This window comes from Bradysia coprophila, unplaced genomic scaffold, assembly GCF_014529535.1.
Source record: "Bradysia coprophila strain Holo2 unplaced genomic scaffold, BU_Bcop_v1 contig_350, whole genome shotgun sequence".
Classification (NCBI taxonomy): domain Eukaryota; kingdom Metazoa; phylum Arthropoda; class Insecta; order Diptera; family Sciaridae; genus Bradysia; species Bradysia coprophila.
The window spans coordinates 3,985,049-4,010,952 of NW_023503608.1; the positions used below are offsets into that span (position 1 = coordinate 3,985,049).

At 35.6% G+C, this 25,904-nt stretch overlaps 2 protein-coding genes across 5 annotated transcripts; one reads left to right on the forward strand and one right to left on the reverse strand.

The window, feature by feature from the left end:
* Positions 1–3,473, reverse strand: LOC119080319. Of its 4 annotated transcripts, none has more exons than XM_037188596.1 (5): positions 3,305–3,473; positions 2,640–3,095; positions 2,471–2,569; positions 1,397–1,467; positions 76–1,230 (listed from the first exon to the last, which is right to left on the reverse strand). In XM_037188596.1, the coding sequence occupies exons 2-5, from the start codon at positions 2,940–2,942 to the stop codon at positions 384–386; spliced, it is 1,320 nt and encodes a 439-aa protein (XP_037044491.1). In that variant the 5' UTR covers positions 2,943–3,095; positions 3,305–3,473; the 3' UTR covers positions 76–383. The 4 variants fall into 4 exon arrangements, with proteins under 4 accessions (XP_037044489.1, XP_037044491.1, XP_037044490.1 ...); XM_037188595.1 differs by having other exon boundaries at positions 3,289–3,473; XM_037188593.1 differs by having other exon boundaries at positions 2,640–3,172; positions 3,289–3,473.
* Positions 3,474–14,248: 10,775 nt separating this feature from the next.
* On the forward strand, positions 14,249–19,631 carry LOC119080320. Its single transcript, XM_037188598.1, has 4 exons — positions 14,249–14,539; positions 18,089–18,451; positions 18,509–18,625; positions 18,695–19,631. Exons 1-4 carry the CDS (start codon positions 14,513–14,515, stop codon positions 19,505–19,507), a joined length of 1,320 nt encoding a protein of 439 aa, XP_037044493.1. The 5' UTR covers positions 14,249–14,512; the 3' UTR covers positions 19,508–19,631.
* The last annotated feature ends 6,273 nt before the right edge of the window (positions 19,632–25,904 follow it).

The following is a 25,904-nucleotide window of genomic DNA, read 5'->3' on the forward strand; positions in this document are numbered from 1 at the left end:
CCGAAATTCATAAAAATTTGAAATAACACACCAATCGTAAGTGTTGTGTGTCTAAATGCATAAGACTGGGTCATGTAGAGTCGGAGAATTATTTTTTAATACAAAGACAGACGATTCATTTTTTTAAAAGACTAATCACTGTGACTTCTGCGGCCATTAATTAGCAATTGGAACATTTTCACTGGCTTCATTTTTTTTTAAATTAAATTTTATCGTTGGAACCTGACGTTGTATGTTAAGATGTTGTGTGGCAAAACTTAAACTTAAGCTAGCATCGGTATCTAAATTACTTTCGTCAATCAATCAATCCATCAAACAAACACGAGAGGAAAATAAAGAGCGTAGATAAAGAAAAAGAAATCCAAACCAAAACCTCATCGAACCTACAATTTTAACTTTTGCATCTTTTCCACATTGGCATCATCCTTGAATCCACTCTCATTCTCCGTTGCCATCTTATTGTTAATCTCAATTTTTGAATTGCTCACGAAATCGATGACATTTTTCATTTTCTTCTCTTTGCCATCTTTCTTGCTGTGATTGTTCTTTGACTTAATGAACGGGAATATGTTGTGACAACCGTTCGGCAAGAAGCCACCGAGTTTTTCTTTTTTCATTGATGCGGGCGGTGTGACTGCATTATTCGCCGCTATCGGATTTGTGTTGGCAGTGGGGGGAGTAGGAGATTTCAATGAGCTGGCATCGGTACCAGACTTTGTTTTCTTATTTGGCGTAGTATTTGCTTCAGCTTCTATTGGCTTAACCGGTTTGGAATCGGCGTTCGTTTGCACGTCCGACGAGATTTCTTTCGATTTCTCAACACTGTCCAGTTTATCTTCACCATCTTTTTCGCTCGAATTGACTTTGTCTTTGCTATTCTTACCGTTGATTGACTTGTTGGTTAAATTAATTGCACTTGAGGGCGATGATTTATTCAGATCGTTTGATGATTCATCATTTGGTATTGGCTGTTGGATTTGTTGTGTGGATTGTTGCGTTTGGTAAGGCGACTCGTTTTGCATTACCTGAGCAGCTTGTTCCGCTGCAAAATCAGGGCCGAATTCGATGTACGTCACCTGTTTTTGGGCGGCCAGATAATTTTCATAGGATGGTGCAGCCGTTGTGTCTGTACTAGGACCATCCTTTTCGCGTTCCCGTTGGGCCTGTACAGCACCCCAGATATCTTTTAGTTCGCCGGATAGGTCTCGATCTTTTAGAACTTCAGCTTCCCTGCAACGATAAACGGTTGGATAGGTTGTTAAACTTACGGCAAGTCTATTAGGTATTCTGAGTAATTCATAATATTCATATTATAAGTGACTAAAGGTAAATGCTTAAAGCTCAGGAGTTTTTACCACTTGTGTTATGCAAATAGGAATAGGAAAGAACGTCTTACCTTGCAAGTTTCAGACCAGGATTCATAGCCTCTACGAAGTCACACATTAGCTCAATTAAAACACGTTTCTCCTAAAAAAAGGGTGAACAATGTAAGCTTTAATTTAAGAAAAATTGGAGTAGCAAAAAATCGTTGGGTGGCCTAGCTAAAATAATCTAAAAAGGGTCGATTTGAAGATTCGGTTAAAAAGAAAATTCTGATGTTCGATTCAATAACCCAAATATATTTTTCAAATATAACAAAAACCATCTGCATGCGCAATGGTGTCTAAGAGGTCGCAGCAACGGAGTGTACATGTCTTAAGATCTTTTTTGAAACCACTCTCCGCTCTCTTCGTGGTCACTCTGTGGTTTGAAAGACATTTGTCTGATAAATCTGTTGTTTATATCTCATAAAGTACATATAGTAACGAACCGCTTCCAATTAAAATAGTATGAAAATCGGTTAAGATTTCCTCAGTTTAAACGTTATGAAAGAATATTGCTCGTCGGAGTAGTTACACCTTTACCAAAACTTTTTTCTAGACTAACTTTTTTCCTCGACATAACTCTCATTTTCCCGTTTTAATAACTGCTTCCAAGCTTGTGATTCCACAGCCTTTGAAACCTATCCACACCTAACATTCAACCGTTGGTTCGAAGTCTTACAGAATTTGTTTGTATCTAATTCGGATACATTCAACTTATAGTCAACACGGGCGAACTGGACAGACGAACAACTTGTTATTTGCAGAAGACACTTATTTCATTTCGGAATTAACATTGTTGTTTGTGAGTGGATAATAAAATGTTTAAAGGTCGGCATCCGGTATAAAGTGTGAAATTGAGCCGTACATGTAATTCTAATTCGAATATTTTCTGTATACGTGTGAAAACTCAATGAAACTAAAAAATTCACTTTCATTTCGAAGCAAAATTCATATACACGAGACTCTGACGTTTATTGGGAATATTCAAAACAAATACATCGGTTTCATTGACTATACACGTCGGGTATTTTCCAACAACGAAAATCTTTGTAATTAGAGCAACACCGAATACAAAAACAAAAATTATAATAACAAAACAGCCATACCTCTAAGTCAGGACAATTGCGACCGACATGTTTTAGAAAATCTGGATTAGCCATGACAGCATAAACTAAAGGCGGAGATCGTGGACTGCCTGGCAGAACCTGCACAAATTTATTCATCACATTAATTGACCTGAGCCAATTTTCCTTTTATCCAATCATTCCAACAAACCTTCATCCCCCCATACAATGGAATTGGATCATCCGAATTCTGTGGCATCACGATTCGGGTCCAACTCATGACATTAATGAATAGCTCATGGCCATCAACGGTATGATCTCTGATGCACATGTGAGGCTGTGGTGGATTTTTAAAGTGTCTGAATGCTCTGCTAGTACGTATGATCAGTGGTCGTTCCTGTGGTTCCATTAAATATTTATTCATGTCATCATCTTTAGTTCCTTGTGTTTGCGGTCCATCCGCACTGTTGTTTGTTGGTATCTTTGTGGCACTGTGTGATGGCGAACTAGACATGTCGTACGAATGTGTCGAGAAAATATAGTCTGCAGTTGCGATATTAAAGAACAAAATGAAGGTAAATTCGTGGACCGATATTATTTCTCTTTGCTTTCACACTCGTTTTCTGCTAGCCACGATTTTTCGTCATTTTCACAAGCAACGACAAACCTATAAAATTATGTGAAAATTCGATTTAAATTCCGCAGTCGATGCGTTTTTATTTTTCTAGTTTGTTTTTGTAAACACTAAACAGCATACATCCAATACATATCACACAATTTATATTATTGCCGTGTACATGTACTGCACAAGGAAACCGAACAAAACGATTGCATATCAGAAAGGAAAATGTGAATTTTACCAATCAACAAACGTACACAAATCGTTAAACCAAAATTTAATTGACTCAAAGCAGTAAATTAACTATCACTAGAACTATTTATTTTTGCTATTTTTGGCATTTTGTTTATTTAATTTTAGGTCTTTCTTTCAAAATGTTTTTATGTTCGTTCTTCACTTGTACCAACTCACTAGCACATACACACAAATTTATGCTCTTTTGGGAGTGTTTGAAACATTATCGATGCTTGACAGTTTTCATAAGTTCCACTCTTTAGCCGTTATGGATGCAGATGTTGTCCCAAACGAAAAACTGTTTTTGGGATAGTAAAGAATGAATTTTGAAAAATGGCGCGATATTGATTTATTTTTGATTGTCCAAGCGACATACAATGCTTTATTACAACGCACTTCAAGCATGAATTGAATAATACTCTAAATAAGTGTACTGAAACTTGACAGTGTGTCACACAACTGTAAAACACTGTACTCTATTTAAAAGCTGTCGACTATGATAAATGAAGTGCGTTGATTATTTTTAATAAGGGGCCGTTCATAAATTACGTAACGCAAAAATTGATAATCTTCAGACCCCCCCCCGGGTCTGTAACGCTAACATGTATGGAACTTTAAAAAAAATGTATGGACCGTAACGCCAGGTCAACACCCCCCCCCCCGGGTATTTGCGTTACGTAATTTATGAACGGCCCCTAATACGTTTATTTTTGTATCTCCTAATCTGTTTCTTCGATCCAATCTGATAAATCTACATCAGGGGGCATATTGCAGAAATTTTCTGTTTTCCAAAATGGTTGAAAGAGTTAATGCGGAATCGATATCACGCGTCCGACCTTCTTACAGTCGTTTTTAGCTATTTGCAATGAGTTTGGGCTTATGTATTTTTAGTCATCAAATTTACATCAGTAGGCATAATTCCGATAGTTCTTTGGATGTTTCTCTACTTCCGGTGGTACAGTTAGAAGCAGTGAAATTTCAGCATGAATTTGTTTCAGCTGTTTTTCAGCTGATCCACACAAACAATCGAAACTGTTTATACGTCTTTATTCGGTCTTACTATTATCACGCGCGTGCGGGTATATTATACACTGTATACACTTCATCCGCATGAAGCTAGTGCTGAAATTTCACTGCATCTTACTGTATTATCTCCTATTACCTTCGATTGTATTACTTCTTTTTACATTCGGTTTTAACTCATTGCGTTTCAGCTTGTATTTTAGTACATCAATTCAGTAGACTTAATGCAGACATTTTTAGTATAACAAATGGGCTAAAAATGCCACATTCTTAAATTCAACTATTTACTAGGCAGGATAAGAAAATTTTGATGAAACACGACATCACTAAACGATTTTTGATACAAACAGAATTTAACTTTTATTTGGTCAATGTCAATAACCTGCAGAAATAAATATTTGGACGTTTTTTTTCCTTCTTCAAAAATGCTAATTTTATGGCAGAGAAATAAATTTGATGATCTATTCTTGAATCGAGGCGCAATTAATTCCACTAATAAATTTGGCAACAAATTTTTGTTTTAAAATAAAAAAAATCGATCTCTACCATCAATGTTCGATTAAAGTCGCTCACGGTGTGCTTGAATACACATATAAGTGGTAAATTTGATATTTTTGGATAGTGTTCATCAGATCTGAAAAAGTTCGCCGTAGAGGGACATTCCTCACGTTAACGTGATGTGAGTTATATTAAATGTGGTGTCGTTGGAATGTGGTAACAGAGCCCGCTCAATGTTATTGCGAAATGATCCAGAAGGGCGAAGAGGAGTTGGACGCCCTAAAATGCGATGGATAGATGGCGTCGAATCAGATCTTCGGGCGCTGGGAATAAGAGGTTGGCAAAGTGCAGCGAATGACCGGGCACGATGGAACCGGATTCTCGACCAGGCCAAGGCCCACAAGTGGCTGTAGCGCCGGTAAAGTAAAGTAAAGTTGTTGGAATAAATAATTACGTTGAATGCCATAAGCAGTGAGGGTGTGACTCAGATGTCATCACGTTTCGCCGCTGTGGTCAACTGTGAAGAAAACGTTGATCTGCTGCCGTCTTTTCTACGGACAAATTAAAAAAAAAATTATGGGTTTTTGTAAAGAAACGTCACTCTATACTACAACTGTTAACCGACTATGTCGCTAGAAAAACTACTGTTCGAAAACTTTCGAAAATCTCAATTTTTAAAATGCAAACAGTCTTCACTAGCTTCCCTTGCACCCATAGCACCAATTTCTTCTACCATTACTTTTAGCATTTCATCGTATAACGATTACAGTCTGAATCAGTTCTACTCAATTCAGACGAATCAGATGAATACTATCCAATAAAAGATCAAATTTGCTTAATTAAAGTGCAATGAAGCGCACCGTGACTAAAATGTCTTTAATACCAACTTCTTTATTGGCTTGATTATTCTATTTATTTTCAAAATAAACAAGATGGAAAAACGATGACAAGAATGGGAAACATCAATGCCCTCTCTAGCAACCTAACTATGCAACAAAAGATGGTAAACATTGACAATGTCCGCTATCATAGAAAATTTTACACTTTTAAAAATAAATTAAATGAAATATGAGCAGCGATGTCCTTTTTGTATTTATGTTGTATATGTAAATCGATGTGACAAGTTGATTAAGTCCGTAACACTTTATACAGACGAATCAAACCAATTTATCGTAGAATTAATTATTGAAATGTATATAAATCATCCTCATGTCATCAATATACAAAAGGCTTGTCTTCTTTATCGTCTATAAATACTCATGTCGAGGTGCATGCTCAATTCTCAAGGAACAAGATGTTATAACGGAGTAACAAGTAATGTCCTTGATGCATTTTATTCGATGTGGATATCCATCTTCTCTTTTACACGTATAAATCTTTACGCAATCGGTGCATACAGTTAATTAATTTAATCGATTTTTCAGACTTCATATAATTTTCCGCCAACTAATTATTTCTTACAATGATTTCGATGTAAGAGTTTTGTATTTTGTTTTTAAATCAAGTGGATAATAATAAGGCAAAGAACAAAAATGAAGAAGATAAACAGACTCATGTACTCCGTTGAATAATACTCTTTTTTTTGTCCAATTTCATTCGGCAACAATAAATCATCTCCATAACTTAAAGACGCGCTTAAGTTGTCGTATAAAATTAATAATGAAATACAAAAACATTTAATTGAATATTATTATCCCATTATACCATAGAGGTAACGAGTTTACGCAGGTCGCAATTTTATATTATATTCCGAACAGCCGTCAATTTTTCATAAATTATTTATAAACGCAAATATTTGCTAAAGATGTACACCCATGGATGGATACCGGTCATCTGATTCATCGATCGTCAAGCTTGTCTAGTTTAACAACATTAACTCTTTTTTTGTGCTCCATTATGTTAGCGATTAGTAGTGAACTGGTTATTCGGTTAAATTGATGATGGATTACCAGGTGTATTTTTAGATTTCATATTGATCCTATTCGACTTGTTTGGCAACACTGCATTTTTTGCTATTAATATTGTAATCGCAATCGGATTGTCTTTTTCACAACTCCGGTTAGAAAATGGTCTTTTTCGCAACGCAAGTGATCAAATTGAGAACATGACTATTTCATCAGGTGAAACTTCGGACGAGTGGGAGACCACACTTTTTTATTGACGTGATTAACATGATTAACATGATTAATCAGTGATTAACCAGCATTTAACCGGGGGAATCGTCTCAAAACTTCAATAAATCGTGAAATATGGTGGTTAATCATGGTTAATCACTGATTAACTGTGCGTATTCACCAAAATCATATTGGTGATTAACCGATTAACTGATTAACCATGTTAATCACAAAAGAGTGGTTTCCCCTTCGACTTCGGTCGGATGCCTTGTTGTGAAGACAAATGTGAAAAAGTAGAAAATTTCATTTTCTCGTCAAGTTTTGGTCAGAGGTTAGCAAAAACCCTCCTGATTCATCTGTTATCAATCACAACGGCAGAAATAAACGAAAACCCTGACTATTGCACTCTTATGAAAATCACTCGTTCAAGAATATGAAGTAAAAGATTTGAAATCGAATATTGAAATACGTATATCAAAATACGTAGAAGATCTGTCCTAATATGTATGTCGTCTGTGTAGGTTCAACACGCAGGATGAACATCTAAAATAAATAAGATTGTATTTTTCAACATTGGAAAACATTTTTACGTTTCACTGGTAGATAGGTAACAATTTTTTTTTATACTGTGCTTACCGGAACTAGATCTGATCTTACCAATAAGCCTACATTAACCCATATTCCCACTCCGCAGCGCTCAAAATATTTGAAAACAAAATTGCTCTTTTCGAGTTTTGAAGGCATACAACTGACCTAAGAGTCTGTGAAGAATATTTGAAGCCGGTTTTGAGACCTAGGGAACTAGTTCTATTATCATTTTTAATTCAATCTTATGAATCACTTTGCATCAAAGTCTTCTATAAGAATGCTGTGCAAAGTCTACTGTTATGTAATTATAAGGTCCATCGATTTCACTCAACGCACTGCAAGCAAAAGTGGTACTCTAAATAGGGTACTGAAACTTGACAGTGCTCCATACAAAATTTTACACTGTAAAAAGAATGGGGATAAAATTTCATACAAAATAGTACTCTATTTGGCAGCTGTCATTAATAGCACTTTTGCTTGAAGTGCGTTGTTTCACTCCAATTCTTCCTACGGTAGCGGAAAAGTGAACTGTCTGATTTAGGAGTTGTGGTGTTTTGAAATTGGTTGAAATTTTGTCCAAGAAATGTAAATCTAGACTCGTTGCAGGTCGTGAACGCGTGCCTAAGAAAATTTTCCGAAAGCTAAAATCTAGATTATCATTTGTTAACGAAACTTTTGCGGAAAAAATATCAATCAACAAGAATATTTGTCGGTATTCACTTTTCCGCGAGTGTATTATTTCCACTGACTTTGCGTACTTTAACATTTATTCCCATGTGGAATGAATGTGATACTTCGCATGCAACGATGGAACTTAGAATTCTACAACAGTAAATCATTAAATTCAATTTGGAAACGGCTTTATATCAAAAGGTTAAGCAATAAATAATTTTCCAATGCATCTGATATCGGCAGGAAAAGAAAAATATTTTTTTTATTATTTTTTTATTCAGCGAAATGGCTCTGGTGACCTCTGGCAAAACAAAATAAAATGTAGAACTCTAAACCAGTTATTATTTTTTTGTTTTGTTTAAATAGATTTAAATCCAAAATTTCAGGAATTCTATTTTAGTTTCGTCATAACACTTTTCAAAGTGGGTTCTTTACTGCGCATTCTGTAATTTGAATCCAGTGACGAAAGCTGGTGGTCTGAAACCGGATTATGATAATGAGAACATACAGACACATTTAGGGGTATATTAAATGTACATTTTATGCATCTCCTATTAAAGTTTGAGACATGCATGTAATAGAATGTCGAACAATAGTTTTCTACGTCGAATTCAGATAAAAGTAAAATGACTGCAGATTATATCTTTCGGATGTGAAACACAATCGACTAAATTAAACTATATTCAGCAGTTGTAATAATAACTTAAGAAGTAGTGACATACATATCCTGGTAATTGATGTCATTTTTAACTTGTAAAATGTCTGAGTAAAACAGAATATCATGAATTTTCCTTTTAGAAATGGCTTGGCTATCTCTTATCGACAACGACAACTAGAGGACCTCTAGATTATGTTGTCTTATCTAGCCAAATTTATGTTAAAACGTTCGAAGTTAAATAATTTGTGTCAAATATTAGGCGACAATTCAAAAAAGAAGTAGCAGATTTAATCATATATGGTGATACGATCTGCAGTTTACAAAAGGTTAGCATAACAACCATCATGAAAATATTAACGAAAATTTATGCCTGACATCGTTCAATTGATCAACAATTTATTGATTTAAATTTGCAATTTATTTGTTTAGAAATGTCCATTTAATTCAAAGAGGAATTTATAAATGTTATTTTTTAGAACTACGTATAGTATGTACATCCAACGCTAAGAAAGTACTTGTATACGGCAAATAGCTAGAGTTAAAGAATTTAAAATGTTTGTTTTATTTTAGCATTCTATGAGAACAACCATTTTATGTTTCTACGTTTTTTTTTGTGTTTCTATACACTAAAGGGATGTACCGTTTAATGGGAAATTGACATAGTCTTATGTAAATTTCCTGTTATTATTCAACAAAACATATTATCCAACAAATTTGGATTAATGGAAAATTGCAATGCTGATAAACTATTTGTGGCATTTTTTTTTGTTTGATGAATGGCAAAGAACTTGTGTGAGACTGGTATTGCCAAAGAAACCTACAGAAAAGAAATAATTCAAAGTTCTTCATTTTGTTTGCGATTGCAGTGTTTTTTCGCTTTAGGCAGTTAGCATGTATGTACGATTGATAATGTTTTGATTTTTCAAATTATACGAGTCTTTAGTTAGTAGCAGCTATGAGCTGTGAAAGATTCGAAAAATTAATGAAAGTCGTAGATTTGTCGATACAGTCTCTCGGTAACATTGTTTCGAATCTTTTACTTCTTCCCAAGTATAAATCAGTGTCAAATAACGGTTTTTCTCTCAAAATAGTGTCAAATGAGTTGTCAATTTCACAAAGCTAACCTCAAACAATGACAGCTCCATATAAATTTTTCTAACATTGTGGTTAGCTTTGTGAAAATGACAGCTCATTTGACATCTCAAACGACATTGACAATGATCTATTATGTTTGAAATTGCGAGTCCGTCATATTAAAAGGCATCGATGCTATATATTTGTTTGTTTTTTAAATACTGGATTTAAGTCTACTTTTGATGATATCTTTCCCTCAGAATCCGTTTTCAACGACATAGGACCACAATAACGACCACGAATATGTTAGCTTTCAACAGAAAATAGATTCGGTTTTGTATAGCAGTTTGACCAGCACTGAGAAAACTTAGTAGTTTATGAAAATTTCGTTAAACTGCTGAATTTTCTCAGAGCTGGTCAAACGACTACGACGAAAACTAATTTTATCTAAAGCCCACAGTGGTTGCTATTGCTGTCGCACATTTTTCCAAAATGATTCTGATGAAAAGATATCATCAACATAAAATGAGGGATTCTTTTGAATTTCGACTGACCGAAATCGGCGCTATTTATTCCGGGACTTTTTTATATATGCCTAGTTAGGCTTTGGTGCCTAGGCCCCAAAACCACTCTCAGATATTTTTGATCTTCCATACCTGGCTGGTTGTAAGTGGCCAAAAGTCGAAAAATGGGGTTTCGTAGTCCGGATTTCATCTCCGTAAGGTGGTGAGGACACTGGCGTGTATGGGTTCGTTGGAAAGTTGATGTCGAGTACTCCTGGGGCAAATTTTAACTTATAAAAATTTGATGACAAACGGCCGAAAAAATGACTCCCGGAAAATTTCTCAAAATCGATGTACCCTCGGTGAATTTTGATGAGTGCTGTGACCTCGCTAATGCATTTATTTGATTAAATTATTACTTATTATGAATACGGAGAACCTCAGCTTTACAGTGATACGCATATTTAGTAGTTTGGCGGAGTGAAACACCCAGTTTTCATCTGTTACATAGTCACGTGCCAAACTACTAAATATAGGTACCGGTGTAAAGCTTAGGTCCTCCACATTAATAATAAGAAATAATTGAACCAAACACTCATCAAAGTTCACCGAGGTCACATCGATTTTGAGAAATTTTCCGGAAGTCATATTTTCGGCCGATTATCATCAAATTTTTAGAAGGTAATATTTGCCCCGGTAGTACTCGACATCAGCTTTCCAACGAACCCAAACACGCCCATGTTCTCGCCACCTTACGGAAACGAAATCCGGACAGCAAAACCCCATTTTTCGACTTTTGGCCACTTACAACCAGCCAGGTATGAAAGATCTAAGCATCGATGTCTTTTAAGTCTCAGTCTTACCGATAAAAATTAAACAGACGGCAGGCATATAGTTTCGAATCTTTTACTTCCTCCTACTCAAATTTTTCAAGGCGCATAATCTTATACTTCATTTGTTTTACCATTTTGCTATTATAAGACCAAAATAGCCAGAGCTATTTACTTGATTTTACTGTCGCTGTTGATAACAGATGACATAAAGTCTAATATAGTTCAATACAGTTCCTTATATACAACTCAGTAGTAACTTTTAGCAGATTGTGAATATCGCGACATCAATCAACTCATTGCTGAAACATTAATTGAAATATGAGAACTCAAAAAGAATATTTATGTTCAGATCAGTGAAAAAAAATGAAAGTTTTATTTTTCACGTAATGTGACCATAACGTGTCATCAGAACTAAAATAAAATTATTTAATTTAAAATGTTTTTTTTTAAATTATTCGTTACATGGTATACCGAAATTTATGTTTCGGGTAGCCGCTATATTATACGCGTGACTGTACACAATTAATTTATTCTTAAATTTCTCATATTCTTATAATGTGATGATCATCGAATGTGATCGATGCAAACATTGAAATGACTGAGCGTTGAAATGGAAAGTATACTGCACTTCAGGGATCACATATATACCTATATTCGTATGTGAACACAATGTTGGCAACTTTTGAGTATATAGTTACTTCATAAAAAATGATCAAGACATAAAACACAAACGATATGCTTCTTTCGGATACTGTGTTTCAAATTCTCACGTAAACGGTAGCCTTTTTCACTTATCTAAAATCTGAACATACGTTCTCATCAATAACAAATCGGTGCTTGTGTTACTATCATCTGTGAAAACAGTTACATTCATAAGATCATTGAACTTAAGCCCGTATCAATACGAACCTAAAACGAACATAAAATTCATGATTATCTAAGCATCGAAGAAATTGTGAAAAAAAAAATTATTATTCAACCATTCCAAAGCGATATGCAAATATAAATATTGTGATTACTGTATCCAACATCGAAACCTTGACATCTAGCAACAACCTTAACATTGAAATAATTAATATCGAGCATATGATTCAACAGCCGATGGCACATGTAGAAATATTGAGATATAATCAAAGAAATCCATCGCAAATCTGCATTCAAAGCAATTTTTGAAGATCAAATGGAATAGCAAATGTAGGAAGCTATCGGTTTATTGGTCCAATGTCTCAATATATTATAGCGATTTATCTGTTTCAGATAAAATGACATTTTCAACGGAAAAACGAGTTCTATAAATTTTGTATTATTTAAATTATAGAGTCGAAGCATCTAGGAGGAATTTAAAGAAATTAGTTTTTTGTCGGAATAAATTAATCGCAACAGTTTGGATACCACTGCCTGTGTTTTAGAAAAGTTTTTGAGAAAATCAAGAAAAATTTGTGTTGGCAGTGTTGGTTGCTCATATTAAAGTTCTAATTCTACAGAATAAGGCATCTGCTATCGACAGACATGACAAGAACTCTGGGCGTAATGTGCTTTATATAACAAAATTCATAGTAAACCTAATTAAGTAGCAGATTTTTGATCTATTTCTTTAAAACACTTTTTACACCAAAAGAAGTAATAGATTCAGGACTGGGAAATCTCCACCGATAATAAAGATGTTAATTAAGGTTGCTTTTCTCTTTCTGGTTGCCTAGATTCAGGTGTGAAGTTGGTAGGAAATCGAAACTTAAATTAGTATTTGTATTATCTGTACTTTCTGGAATACCTCCCCAACACACCACTTTGGTGGTAAAACGAATTCATTAGTTTAGTCATTCAAAAAAATCCGAAATTTAATTTCAAACAGAACTTTTTGAACTGAAGTTACAAAGAAAAGCGACAACACCAGCCAAAAAAGCCAGCGGCGATTAAATATTTGTCGAAGACTATCGAACTCAAAGATATTTTAATTTCATATTTACGATGGTCTCCGCTAATCGCGATCATTAACACTTTCAATTAGCAATGAAATATTGTTATACTGCATGTAGTGAGTACACTGTACCGAAAATTAACACCTATGAAGAGTGATATAGTTGTATAGAAGAGCCTGAGTCTGGTTGAATTCTCTACAGATGGTAGGTATAATAAGACAAAACGCATATCAGCTTACTGTAGGCGAAGGTCTGCAATTTATTTTACCAGATGCAGATATCTATTCTCATTCTTTGCTTTCTTAATGAACTGTGATTTATATATGAATGGATCATGTATATGATCAACTAAGCGAAAATCAACAACTCTTTCTAATTGAATTTATTCTCAGGCTCGACATAGAGATTGTTATCGAAAAATCCTCTTTTATTACGACGATGAAAAAAAAAATGGTTTTTCTCACAAAAGAATAAGTTAAATTGACATTATTTACGTTAGAACGAAAGGTTATCAAGTATCCAAGTTTATTGATCATGACCTAACTAAAGTGGTTATTAAAACTGCGACGCAATGTCTTTCAACACAAATTTGAGTTTGATTAGTACTATAATGTGCAATGTTGCGTCTGTTTTTTTTGTAAATTTATTTAAACTGTAATCGTCTCCAACGTCGCACAATACATTGAACTAAAATATTGAGATTATTCGAATTCCCTCCACTGCATTCATCTGGCAAACAATAAATTTTTTCTTAGTTCCGATCAAATTTAAACGTATTTCCAATAATATACACACACTGAACGACATAACAAACGAAAAATCAAGTCATTGTTGATGATCGTTCGTTTATTAAATCAGAATGCAGAAAAATAAAAACCGGAGACGACAATGAAGAGGATCATCTTCGCTCTTGAGTCTTGCCTCTTAATATTATGCCTATTGGGTTGGACACTAGCATACCAAAACAGAACAACGAAACGAACAAAAAAAACACACCACACACAATACTTATATTGAAAAAATAAATACATTTCAAGACTCTAGTCAACCAAACCGACTAGATGTATATAAATGTTGGATGTTAAGTTTATCAGAAGTTATTGTATCTTAAGAAGCGTTACTGAGCAGAACACGCGTTCGATTATTAAAATACATTTTCGTTGATTTTAGACGTAATTTTTAATTAGTTGACTGGTGTTTCAGTTTTATTATGTGCTAGACAGACACTCTTAACACGAAAAACGTTAAACGTATAATAATACTGCGCGATTGCATTTTACAATACAGTGACACTATACACGAAAATTTTTACATTTCCTGAGATAAAGACTGCAAGAATTTCGTTACAAATGATTGCGTTAATTATCTTGTCGGTGGTATGTTAGAATTTATATTTAATTTATGACAAATGCGATGTATCACCAGGTGAATGGGATGTCATACGGGTAGATGGAAACGTTTTTATGAAAGTAATGATAGTGGTCATTTTAATCGGAAAACCTTTACATATACTAGGTTCGTCGTCTAACTCTTTCTCTCGCTGAAGAAGACTAAAAATAAAATTGTAAATTCGGTTCATCAAATTTTTTCTAAAATTACTTGAACAGTACTTCTAAAATTAAATTTAAGTGAATTTTAAAAACGGTTCTGGATTTTTTCGCAAGCCGGTTAAACGATGTGATTAGAATATTAATTTCAAATAAAATTACCGACTATGCTGATGAATTGGCTTGATTGAATTGCCAAAAGAAGAAAAACAAATAAAACCAAAATTCGTAATGATTGCAAAAAAAAATCTGACAAAGTTCTATGCGTAGAACGTGCTTGTTTAATACGATGTCTCAATTTATTTAAACGTTTTTATAGGCAATAGATTGACTGATAGATTTTTTTCTACCAAATGTAATATTCCACAAATCAACCAATGAATCATTAGGAGTTTATCAAAGTAGTTAAAAATAAAGTTTGAGTAAAAAAAAAAATTTAAATTCAAATCACTGCCACCATAAATCATAAATAAATTTATTCTTTGAAATTTCTAATATACTTCGATGACCTGACGATATTTGATTACTTATTATGTCTTTATCGACTTTGGTTTTTTGTGTTCAAAATATATTTTTAATGACTGCGTGCAAGAACGTTTTTATGAAAGCAGAAACCTCGGCAAAAGATGTACTACACGCCTCATCAATAAATAATTTGTGTAAAATATCGTACAAAGAATGAAACGTCGTGAAAAGAAAAAAAAAAAGTTGTTGAAGAACATGTGTAATTAATTGATCTTTCAATTTTTAAACTGTCTGGGTGAATATTATATATAATCACATGCGTAACTTGTGCCAGCCAGTGGTTCAATGTTTCACTCACTGACGTCCATCAATTACCACGATACAATCTGCTACTTCTTTCAATAAAACCTTTGAAACGATAAAAATTTTGGCAAAATTAGCCAGAACTATCACCTATCTTTGTTGTCGATAGCAGATGGCAAACAACACCAATTAACTCATTAAACTCATTACATGAATATTGTGAGCAGTGACAATATTTAGATACTAGTATCATGATGAAATTCAACGAATTTCAATAAACGCTTACAATTCAGAATCTCAATGTTTGTTGGATGTCAGAGTATCGTTTTTATTAATTAACTTTCCAAAAACGGCTAATCAGCTTTTAGAAACAACAAAGAGAACAATAAGGTTCTTATACAGTTAAGAAATTGTTAAATTGAATGAAGTACAAGATTTCCTATCAAACACTATGGCCTAGTGAGGAAGAACAAAATAAATAAGAGTGTAAATAAGTTGTAAGGCGGCGAAATTTAGTAGTTTTATGGTTATATCCTTACAGTTTGTGAAAGGTTCAAAGTCTAGCAACTAGAAACACTTCGTCAGTAATGATAAACTTTGTAAATGAGTCTACATAAGCTGTAGCAGAACATGTACCTAATTTAATTTACTGACAATTTATCTTAAAAAAACGTAAAACGAATGATGCAAAAGATTTTCTTTCAATCTATCGCATTTGTTTTGATCAAAAGAAATAACAGATTCGACAACAGTACTGATATTATGCTTGCATTACGTAAAAGGTTTGTGAAACAGGATTTTAATCAAAGACCCATAGAACTTAGTTGAATATTGTGGCCGAGACATTCTTCCAATCTATTTTTTACCATGAAAATCATGGTCGCATGGCATTTTTGTGCAAATGTACAAAAGATAGGTCGTTTTGTCTTCCACATTTTTCCATTTCGGATTAAATTAACAGGGACAAAAACGGGTCTTCGTTAACCACACACACTAAATTTTTAAAATTTTCGTGTTTATCAAAATATTTGAGTTTCAATTAAGATCAATAACAAGCTCAGAAAGCATTAACCTGATAAAACCAAATGGAAATATAAAAAAAATCCAAAGATTATCTAAAAATTAGGATTACACATCATTCAAATTACATTTAATCTCATATAAATGTTGCACCTTCATTTTTAGTTGCTCTCTCCTAACCAATTTACAACTGATAAAATACTAACCTAAGCTTCTTGGTAATAAATATACACCTCAGATGAATCAAGAGCATTAAATAAATCACGGCCATGAAGAATTAATAACAAAAAAGATTAAAAATATGAAATCATTCCAAGACTCAACCTTCTGTTGAATCTAATCCTACCAGTGTAGTCAACAATTTTTTTCTCGCTAAATGCAATTTGTTTACAAAAAAGTATCGACAACGTTCTTAGATGTCACCAAGATATATATTTCATTTCAAAAAAATATGAAAACATAAATCTCTTGAAAAGGTTACACATTACATATCCTCATAACTTGTCTCAAACAATCGGAAATTATTAAACGAAAAAAATATTCTTATCAACCATGAAATGAGTGATACGCTCACGCATACAATTCGGTTTATTTAATTAAAAAAATGTAAATGGACGTTTAACGTAGCAGCAACAAGTGATGTACGAAAAAACGAGTATAATTTTCTTAATCCCAGTCTCACGACTGCCACAAAAAGAATTTTTGCAAATAATGTTACGCAAGCTCGAATCATCATTCGAAGCCGAAGTTCAATTCCAATATTTTTAAAAGGATTTTTTCATCTTCTGCTTAATTAATGACATTCATTTATATCCATCCTAAAAATCGTTGATCCATTCGATTAAAAGTGATATTGTGATGCCACCTTTAATTGATATTATGATGAAACTGTTTTTAGGAGAATTTCGTTTGACTTTTTTCTGTTACTCATTGGGATTGTCTCAAACGGATTTTTATATATCGTCAGATGGATTATATTAAATGTTTCGTTTAATTTTTTATTTTTATTTTGTCGCAACTGCAATATAAAAAGGCTAGACTGTGTATCATTTACATAATAACGGCTTTGTCGTGAAATTATCGTTGGTATAAAAACATCAATGAAAATTAACAGATTCTTCACTCATCGTCATTTTCTTTCATACGTTGAAACTCTGGCAAGACATAAATAATGGAAGTACATCATTCAATCCGAGTCAAGGTGTTAATGATGAACGCAATTATATTTGGAATAATGGAGTGGCATTCGGTTTAGTCATTCCATATATTTATGTGCCCCCATAAGTTCATGAATATTATGATTGGGTATAATCGAAGATTTACATTTTTATAATTAAATTATGCGACAAATAAGCACCAGTTACGAATTATTCCATGCATTTCGAAATTGATTTTTGTTTCTGATCACACGATTTGTATGAGCTTTTTCTCGACTTTTTTTTAAAGATTTGAGGACACATTTCGAGCTTTTTATTGTTGTTAAGTTGTTAAGTCTAGCTGTTACGTTCTGTGTAAATGATTGTTATTCAGCTCTACTCTAATCTAGAAATCATAGTTTCGATAATATCTCACAATTTCTTTTAATTCTAGTTCATACCTCAATTCCTGTGCGAGAGTGTGGTTCTCCTAGACCTAGCTCCCGAAGAAGCCCAAAAATTGATTGCTGGTCGAAGTTTGGCAGTAAATTATGCACGAAAATTGGACGAAGGACCACTGTCGGCATCTCCGGACAGAGGAAACCGAAAATTCTACCACAACGGCAAAGTAATCGATAATCCGAACGATTATGTTCAACGAACATATGAGGCGAGCCAATTCCATGCTCAAGATGGTTTAGGGCGTTCGATGTTTGGATATTCTGACTGGAATCAAGGCCGCTTGGAAGCGAGAAATGCAAATGGTGAAGTGCGAGGATCTTATCAATATGTTGACCCATTCGGCGAGGATGTTATCGTAAGTGAATGATTTTCGTAAATCTAACGGATTGGTGATATGATTTTTTACAATTAGGTTAATTATTGGTCGGACAGCCTTGGATTTCATCAAATGGACAATCGACCAAAATTTGTGATGAGTCCTGTGACGGAAACACCTGAAGTACAAGCAGCACGTGAAGCTCACGAAAAGGTACAAGTTCAGATTGCAAAAGTTAGTAATTTTCTTTAGTCGTCAATAATCCAATCTTATTGTTACAAGGCCTGGGCAGCGGCAGCTGCAGCAGCTAGAGTGAATCCCGACCCAATGAGTGATATCTACAACGCAAATTCCAATAAGTTAGATGAAGAACAATCCGAAGCTGATCAAGCAATGGAAATCAAGCAAGGTCTTAGCCGATATCCAAACCTCGCATACACGAACCAAATTGAGGAAGAAGACGAGGAAGGGGCCTTTTCACATGATTCAGTCGTTGTTGAGTCAACGGGAGAAGCAAGGGATAACAGTAAATTGGGCAAAATCCGAATAGAGAATGAAGATGACGAAGTGGAACCAAGTAATCCCAGAGGATTCTACTACAGTTTTGAGTATCCAGTGCATCTGATTTTAGGAAATTCGGACGATCGGCAACAGCGAAGCGTTTTAGCAGAAAAAGGCACACCGAAAAGTACAGAGACCGATATAAGCAAACTAAGTTCTCCACTGGAAGCTGAAGTGGCAGACTATAAAATCGTCAAAAGAAGTGAAAACAGTAAGGACGCCGGACTTGTTTCAGAGAAAAATATTGAGAAAGCCGATACAGTAACGGTAGTTGGAAAGAATTCTGAAAGTCAAGGCAATGTAGAAACCCCTGATGATGTGAAAGAAATCGAAAAGAAAAATCCGAAACCAATCAGTAGTTCTACCCATCCAAACTCTAAGACAGTCGAGGCTCAGATTCCGGTGTTTGTTAAAGTTGAGTCTGAGGATCAGTCCAGTGAATCGATACTATCTGAAATGGAATTGAAACGTTTAGCCACCAACGCAGATGTAATAGATGCAGTACATGATGCTCAAATTCATAGACACCATTAGGCTTAAAACTTTTGGATCCAATCTAGCAATAATCTAGGGATGTGTCGTCTAAAAAAAATTGTTAATATTTCCGGCACGAGAAAGGCTGTACAACTTTAGACAAATAAATTAAAAAAGAAGAAAATATTTGATTCTTGCCATATTTGTATCTTTTACTCGTTGGAAACAGACTGGAAGAGTAGCAATCAGAAGAAATTTTCATTTCAAGTCATCTCAATGAACTCAGCGAAAATAATTTTAATCTTTCGTTCAACCTAGTATCGTTAGGGTAGTATCTATAGTTCAAACAAACGGAGCCTTACATTGACACCGAAAACAAGATCTATCCTGCAACTCGATCGTCGATAAATAGCTGTTTTCCTAACATGTGCAAATTCTGCGACAAAAATTCGAAAAAGGTGAACCCGAAGCGAAGTCAACAAATCATCGTATGCGCAAAATTCCAATTGAGATACAAGCTTACGAACAAGATTTTATGTACAGCAGTGAGTGCTTCGAACTCACTGCAGTACCTAAAGAATACTGTAAGTTTCTCAGAAAACTATAAATCCACAAATTATCAGCAGCAAGATCCGTACTATATACCTGTATCGAGTGCATAACATCAGGCGATTCTTTTTTATTTGGTAATTTTTATTGATTCCAAAATATTACGTGCTGTAGGTATCGGTATGTTTTGTTTTGTTTATTTGTTGGTATCTATAGCACAAGAAATCAGCGAAGGTAAAATTTGTGGTGCACACTGCAATTATAATTAAATGCGATGAACCGATACCGGACATACATCACATAAAGTATATGTGGAAACCATAGAGGTAGACTACCGTGGAAACAGATGGCATTGTTTTAGTGATAGTGTACCCTGAATTACCCTACGCAGATTTTTTTTAAATAAATCTGTTTCCTAGTCGGTAGATGTTCACAACATTCCAATATATAGACTAGGCGACATCATGTCTACTATAAGTGTTATTTTAATAGTGATAGATGAAGCAAAGAAAGAACACAACTTTATTCCACATTCACCAATAAAATTGGCAAACTCTTAAATAATTAGGATTACAACCTTTTTGGTGAATCAAACAATATTCTTAAAAGTCCAAAGAATGTTTTCCCAAAAAGTTATGTACGTTTGACAGTTTGACACTTGTTGATGTTCTTATTGTTTGTGCTTTTAAGTTCTGTTTTTTGAGTGATAAAATCATTGTTGAAGTTTGTAATTCTTTTCTTTTGATTTGCTGTGCCTTTTGGAAAGTGAAATGTTCAAGGTTCATGTGTGAAAATTCAGGATAAGCACGAAAGCGACGTAAATTCAATTGGTTTTGGAGAAAACTTCCATTGTCTAAAGTCACGGCCAAGATATCAGCTGTGTTCACATCGTTCAAACTGACAGTGGTCATTTTCGAAAATCGTTCGAGGCGCATAAATTTGAAATTCTTGGATCCAGTCTTTTTCTTTTTGGGTGTGTTTTCTTTTTCTTGATCAAATAAACGAAAAATACCCTACCAGGTAACATTCCTCAATTCTAAGCTGACATTATCAGAAAAAGTAATTGGATTTCTTTGTCTCGGCAATGTCACCGATACCGTTGAGGAAGTGTTCGAGAGAGTGTCCACCTGAGAAGATAACTACGGAGACTATCTGGTACTGCTTTGTGTGCAATGGTCCGATGCATTTGCCGTGTTACGAAATCGAGAAGCGGCCGGAGGATATTTTTATTATTGACAACATTGTGATGTTATGCGACGAGTGTTTGGCCCGTCCCAAAGATTGTTCATCACCGAAACGGAAGCAACCGAATCCGACTGGGACTGGCAACATGGTTCAAAGCACGTTTGACGTCCTGAATCCCAATCTGACGTTGTCGAAATCTTCACCGGTTGTTGTTAATTCGCCGAAAACCGTAGCTACCAAGCAGAATCAACAATTTCAAACCGCTATTGAGGCTTTAACTCAGAAAATCGATAGTCAAACGAACGTGATCTCAAGTCTAAAAGTTTCTGTCGATTCGATGAAGGGTGCTGTTCAGCAGAATTCGGTCGCTGTTGGTGAATCGATCAGGGAATCTCGTACAACATACGCTGACATTGCCAGGAAGGGAATTTCGTTCAATGCTACGCCTAGATCATCTGTAAACGTTCAAACGCCAAAATCAACGAAATCAAAGCATATGCAGAAAACACCGAAACCAAAGCAAACGTCGAATCCTGCGAAGCCAGTTATTGCCGGACAGTCTAACTTAGTGTTCGGTAAACCGCCATCGCCAGTCCGTAAAGTTGCTCGACCGAATCCTGAGAAAGCAGTTTGGATTTCGAATATGCATCGTGACACGACGGTAGAGGAATTAGCTGACTACATCAATAAGGCTACTGGTTTACCAATAACCGATTTTGACGTCTGCAAATTGGTGAAGAGGGATCGTCACATCACTACCTACCGTTTCGTCTCATTTCGCATTGGCTGTACTCAGGCTCATTTCCAGACCTTGATGAATCCAGCATGCTGGCCATCTTATAGTCTGATCCGCGAATTCGAATTCGGCCCGGAACCGTCTACCGGTGGTGTAGTTCCAAAAAACATGCAAGCAACGACGAATGCCAATCAGTTACCGGTCTTGGCACCGATGGAAATCGCACAGGTAACTCATTAAATAGTATATGCTCTAGCCGAGCAAGACATGACGCTACACCAATTAATTTGAGTCGTATTTCCGTTCCCGCATGTACATACCGTAAAACAACCGTTCAACCGCTTATAACAACGTTCTTTCGGAGTGCTATTGGAGATGGTACTGATACTAATGCAACGACTCAAATCACAATCGACGAACCCGAACGCACTAAATCACTGGCAATATTTTACGACAATGCCCGCAGTATCACGAATAAGCGAAATGTCTCCATGAAAATCGAACTGTCGCCGTACAAGGTGCTCTGTTTTACCGAAACTATGCTGAATTCTGGATGTTATAGTAGCGTATACTTTCCAAGTGTGTTTAAAGTGTACCGAAATGACCGTTTGAACCAAACGTTAAGACGAGCCGGTGGAGTAGCAGTCCTTGTTCATCAATCATTACCCAGCAGAACTGTGACATTCGATTTCGTAGTTGACATCGATCAAAACAGCGAATTTTTGGCAATCGAAATTCTCATCAAGCCACAGTCAATAATCGTCTACGTGTGTTACCAAAGTGTTTTCAACCTGCAAGTGTCAATGAAGCATTATCAGCGCGTCAAATTCATCGTCGAAAAGTACCGCACGCACAAGGTCATGGTAGTCGGTGATTTCAATCTCCACGATATTATTTGGTCGGCAGACGCATATGATGACAATGCATTTCTGCCTCACACGTTAACGAATGTCAATACGAACGGAAGCTTGTCAGTATATCAAACCGAAGCACTGGATTTTTTGGACAAAATGCTCAGCCTTTCCCTATCACAACTGTCAAATTTTAGAAACACATCGTCTAACGTGCTGGATCTGGTTTTCGTCAATAATGTCAGTGAATTCAGCATCAGTAAGGATAATTACACTATAATCGAAGAAACGCAACAAGATTCCAGCCACGTTCCGTATGAAATTATAGTTGATTACTGTGCTGCCGCATCCGTCATCACACAAGACATTACGGTGTACCAGTATTCACGCGGACATTACGATCGAATGGACTACCAACTTAATCAGATAAATTTCCAACACGAATTCAGAATTAGAGATGCGGAAACGGCGTATGACTTCTTTGTACACACGATCAAAACTCTGATTGAGAATAATGTGCCAAAGAAAAATGTCAGGAAATATTCAAACAAGCCAAAATGGTGGTGTCCGGAATTGCAGCGACTGAAAAATCGACGTAACAAATTGTTCAAACGTAAGACTGGAATTCAAGCAACGTTGGAGTACGAAGATGCACAGAAGTTATTCAGCGATGAGTGTGACCGTCGATACAACGAACATATCAGACGTATTCAAGCGAACATCAATTCAAATCCAGCGGAATTTTGGAAATTCGCCAAACTGAAGGGAGACAACGACCATTCGTATCCTGACATAATGTATCTTGACAACAGAAGTGGTAAAACAACGAAAGAAATCGCCGAACTGTTTGCGGATTATTTCGAATCGATTTATGTACCGGACGAATCGAATTGGGAGTTCGATGACGTGTACGTTCCAGTGAATGGAGCTACAGACATCAGCCTGACATTGTTTGACATCGAAGCGGCCATTCATACGATTGATTGGAAAAGTGGATCTGGACCAGATGACATTAAGCCGAGTGTAGTCAAATCATGTGCGACAGCAATGGCTTGGCCCATTTGGTTGCTATACCAAAAGACATTCGACGATGGTAAAATACCGGCAGCATCGAAGGCTTCACGTATTGCTGCAATTTACAAACGGAAAGGAGACAGATCAGATGTGAAAAATTACAGGGTCGTAGCCATTCAAACGATTTTATTGAAAATACACGACATCGCAGTTAAACGAAAGATCAGTGAAAGAATCCAGCCTCAACTGACCAATGCTCAACATGGGTTCAGAGATAAAAGATCAGTCGTAACCAATCTGCTCTGCTTGTCAACTTTGGCTCACGCTGCTTTTGAACGATCGTGTCAGCTCGATTCTTTTTATGGCGACTATAAGACAGCATTCGACAAAGTAGTGATTCGATCAATGGTTGTCAAATTCGCAAGATTTGGAATTGGAAGGAAAACGGCGAAGTGGTTGTGGCAATTCTTAGTTGGAAGGACAAATTACGTTCAAGTTGGCAGTGACAAATCCAGGACGTTCGAATCAACCTCAGGAGTGCCTCCTGGAAGTTCACTTGGACCAGTGATGTTCACCGTATTTATCGACGACGTGGTTGAAGCCGTAACATTCGCTTGTGTTTTGCTATTTGCCGACGATATCAAACTTGCTGCCATCATCAATGATCATATGGATATACGAAGATTACAGAATGACATCGATAACGTTAACAGTTGGAACACGGCAAACTGTCTTCAATTCAACATTGAAAAATGTCACGTCTTCAGTATTTATCGACTTGATTCAGCATTCATCAAAGCCGATTACACTTTGGGTGGTCAAATTATCGAAAGAGTCGAGGAAATCAGCGATTTGGGTGTTTTGGTCGACAGATGGTTCCACTTTGGTCACCACATCGAAACAATGGCAATGAAATGTCGACAGACGATCGGCTGCATAAAACACTTTTCGAACGGTAATTTTACGAAAGAGACGCAGCGAATATTGTATGTGGCGTACGTTAGATCAAGACTAGAATTCGCATCGACCATTTGGAATCCGGCGGCACAAATTTACAAGGACGACATCGAATCTATTCAAAAGCAATTTGTCATTTACTTGCTTGAGAGCCGAAGAAATGCGTCATCATATCGGCTAGCACCATACGTCGATCGGTGTAAACAGTTGAATCTGCAAAGTTTGGAAACGAGACGTACGATCGCGGACGCTGTTCTTGCCTTCGACATATACAAAGGGAATATTGTGGACGATATGATATCACCGAAGTTTGTACGCAACACGAGCGCATACGGCCTGAGGGATTCTACGATGCAGTTGCTTATTGAACCGCGAATGTCCAGAGCGTATCTTTCGAACCAGCCAGTAGTCCGGTTAATCAGAATTGTAAATGAATATAAATCGCTAGTGAGACGGACTAATAGCAGAACGGTTTTCAAGAGTCTTTTGTTTGATGTTTTTAACCTTTGACGCGCGTATCCGTTAACATTGTACATTGTCAAATTCATTGTATTTTTTGTATTATATTTATATTCAGCCAGTTTTTGGCGGTGCAATAAAGTTGATTGATTGATATAGCACAAGAAATCAGCGAAGGTAAAATTTGTGGTGCACACTGCAATTATAATTAAATGCGATGAACCGATACCGGACATACATCACATAAAGTATATGTGGAAACCATAGAGGTAGACTACCGTGGAAACAGATGGCATTGTTTTAGTGATAGTGTACCCTGAATTACCCTACGCAGATTTTTTTTAAATAAATCTGTTTCCTAGTCGGTAGATGTTCACAACATTCCAATATATAGACTAGGCGACATCATGTCTACTATAAGTGTTATTTTAATAGTGATAGATGAAGCAAAGAAAGAACACAACTTTATTCCACATTCACCAATAAAATTGGCAAACTCTTAAATAATTAGGATTACAACCTTTTTGGTGAATCAAACAATATTCTTAAAAGTCCAAAGAATGTTTTCCCAAAAAGTGACCACCATAATCTTTACAAGCAAAACATTTGCAATAAATTTACATAAATACGATTAATCTTACCGATAAAAAACATATAACACGGCATACCACACCACAACCTTGCTGTCCGAAAAGTAACGTAGACT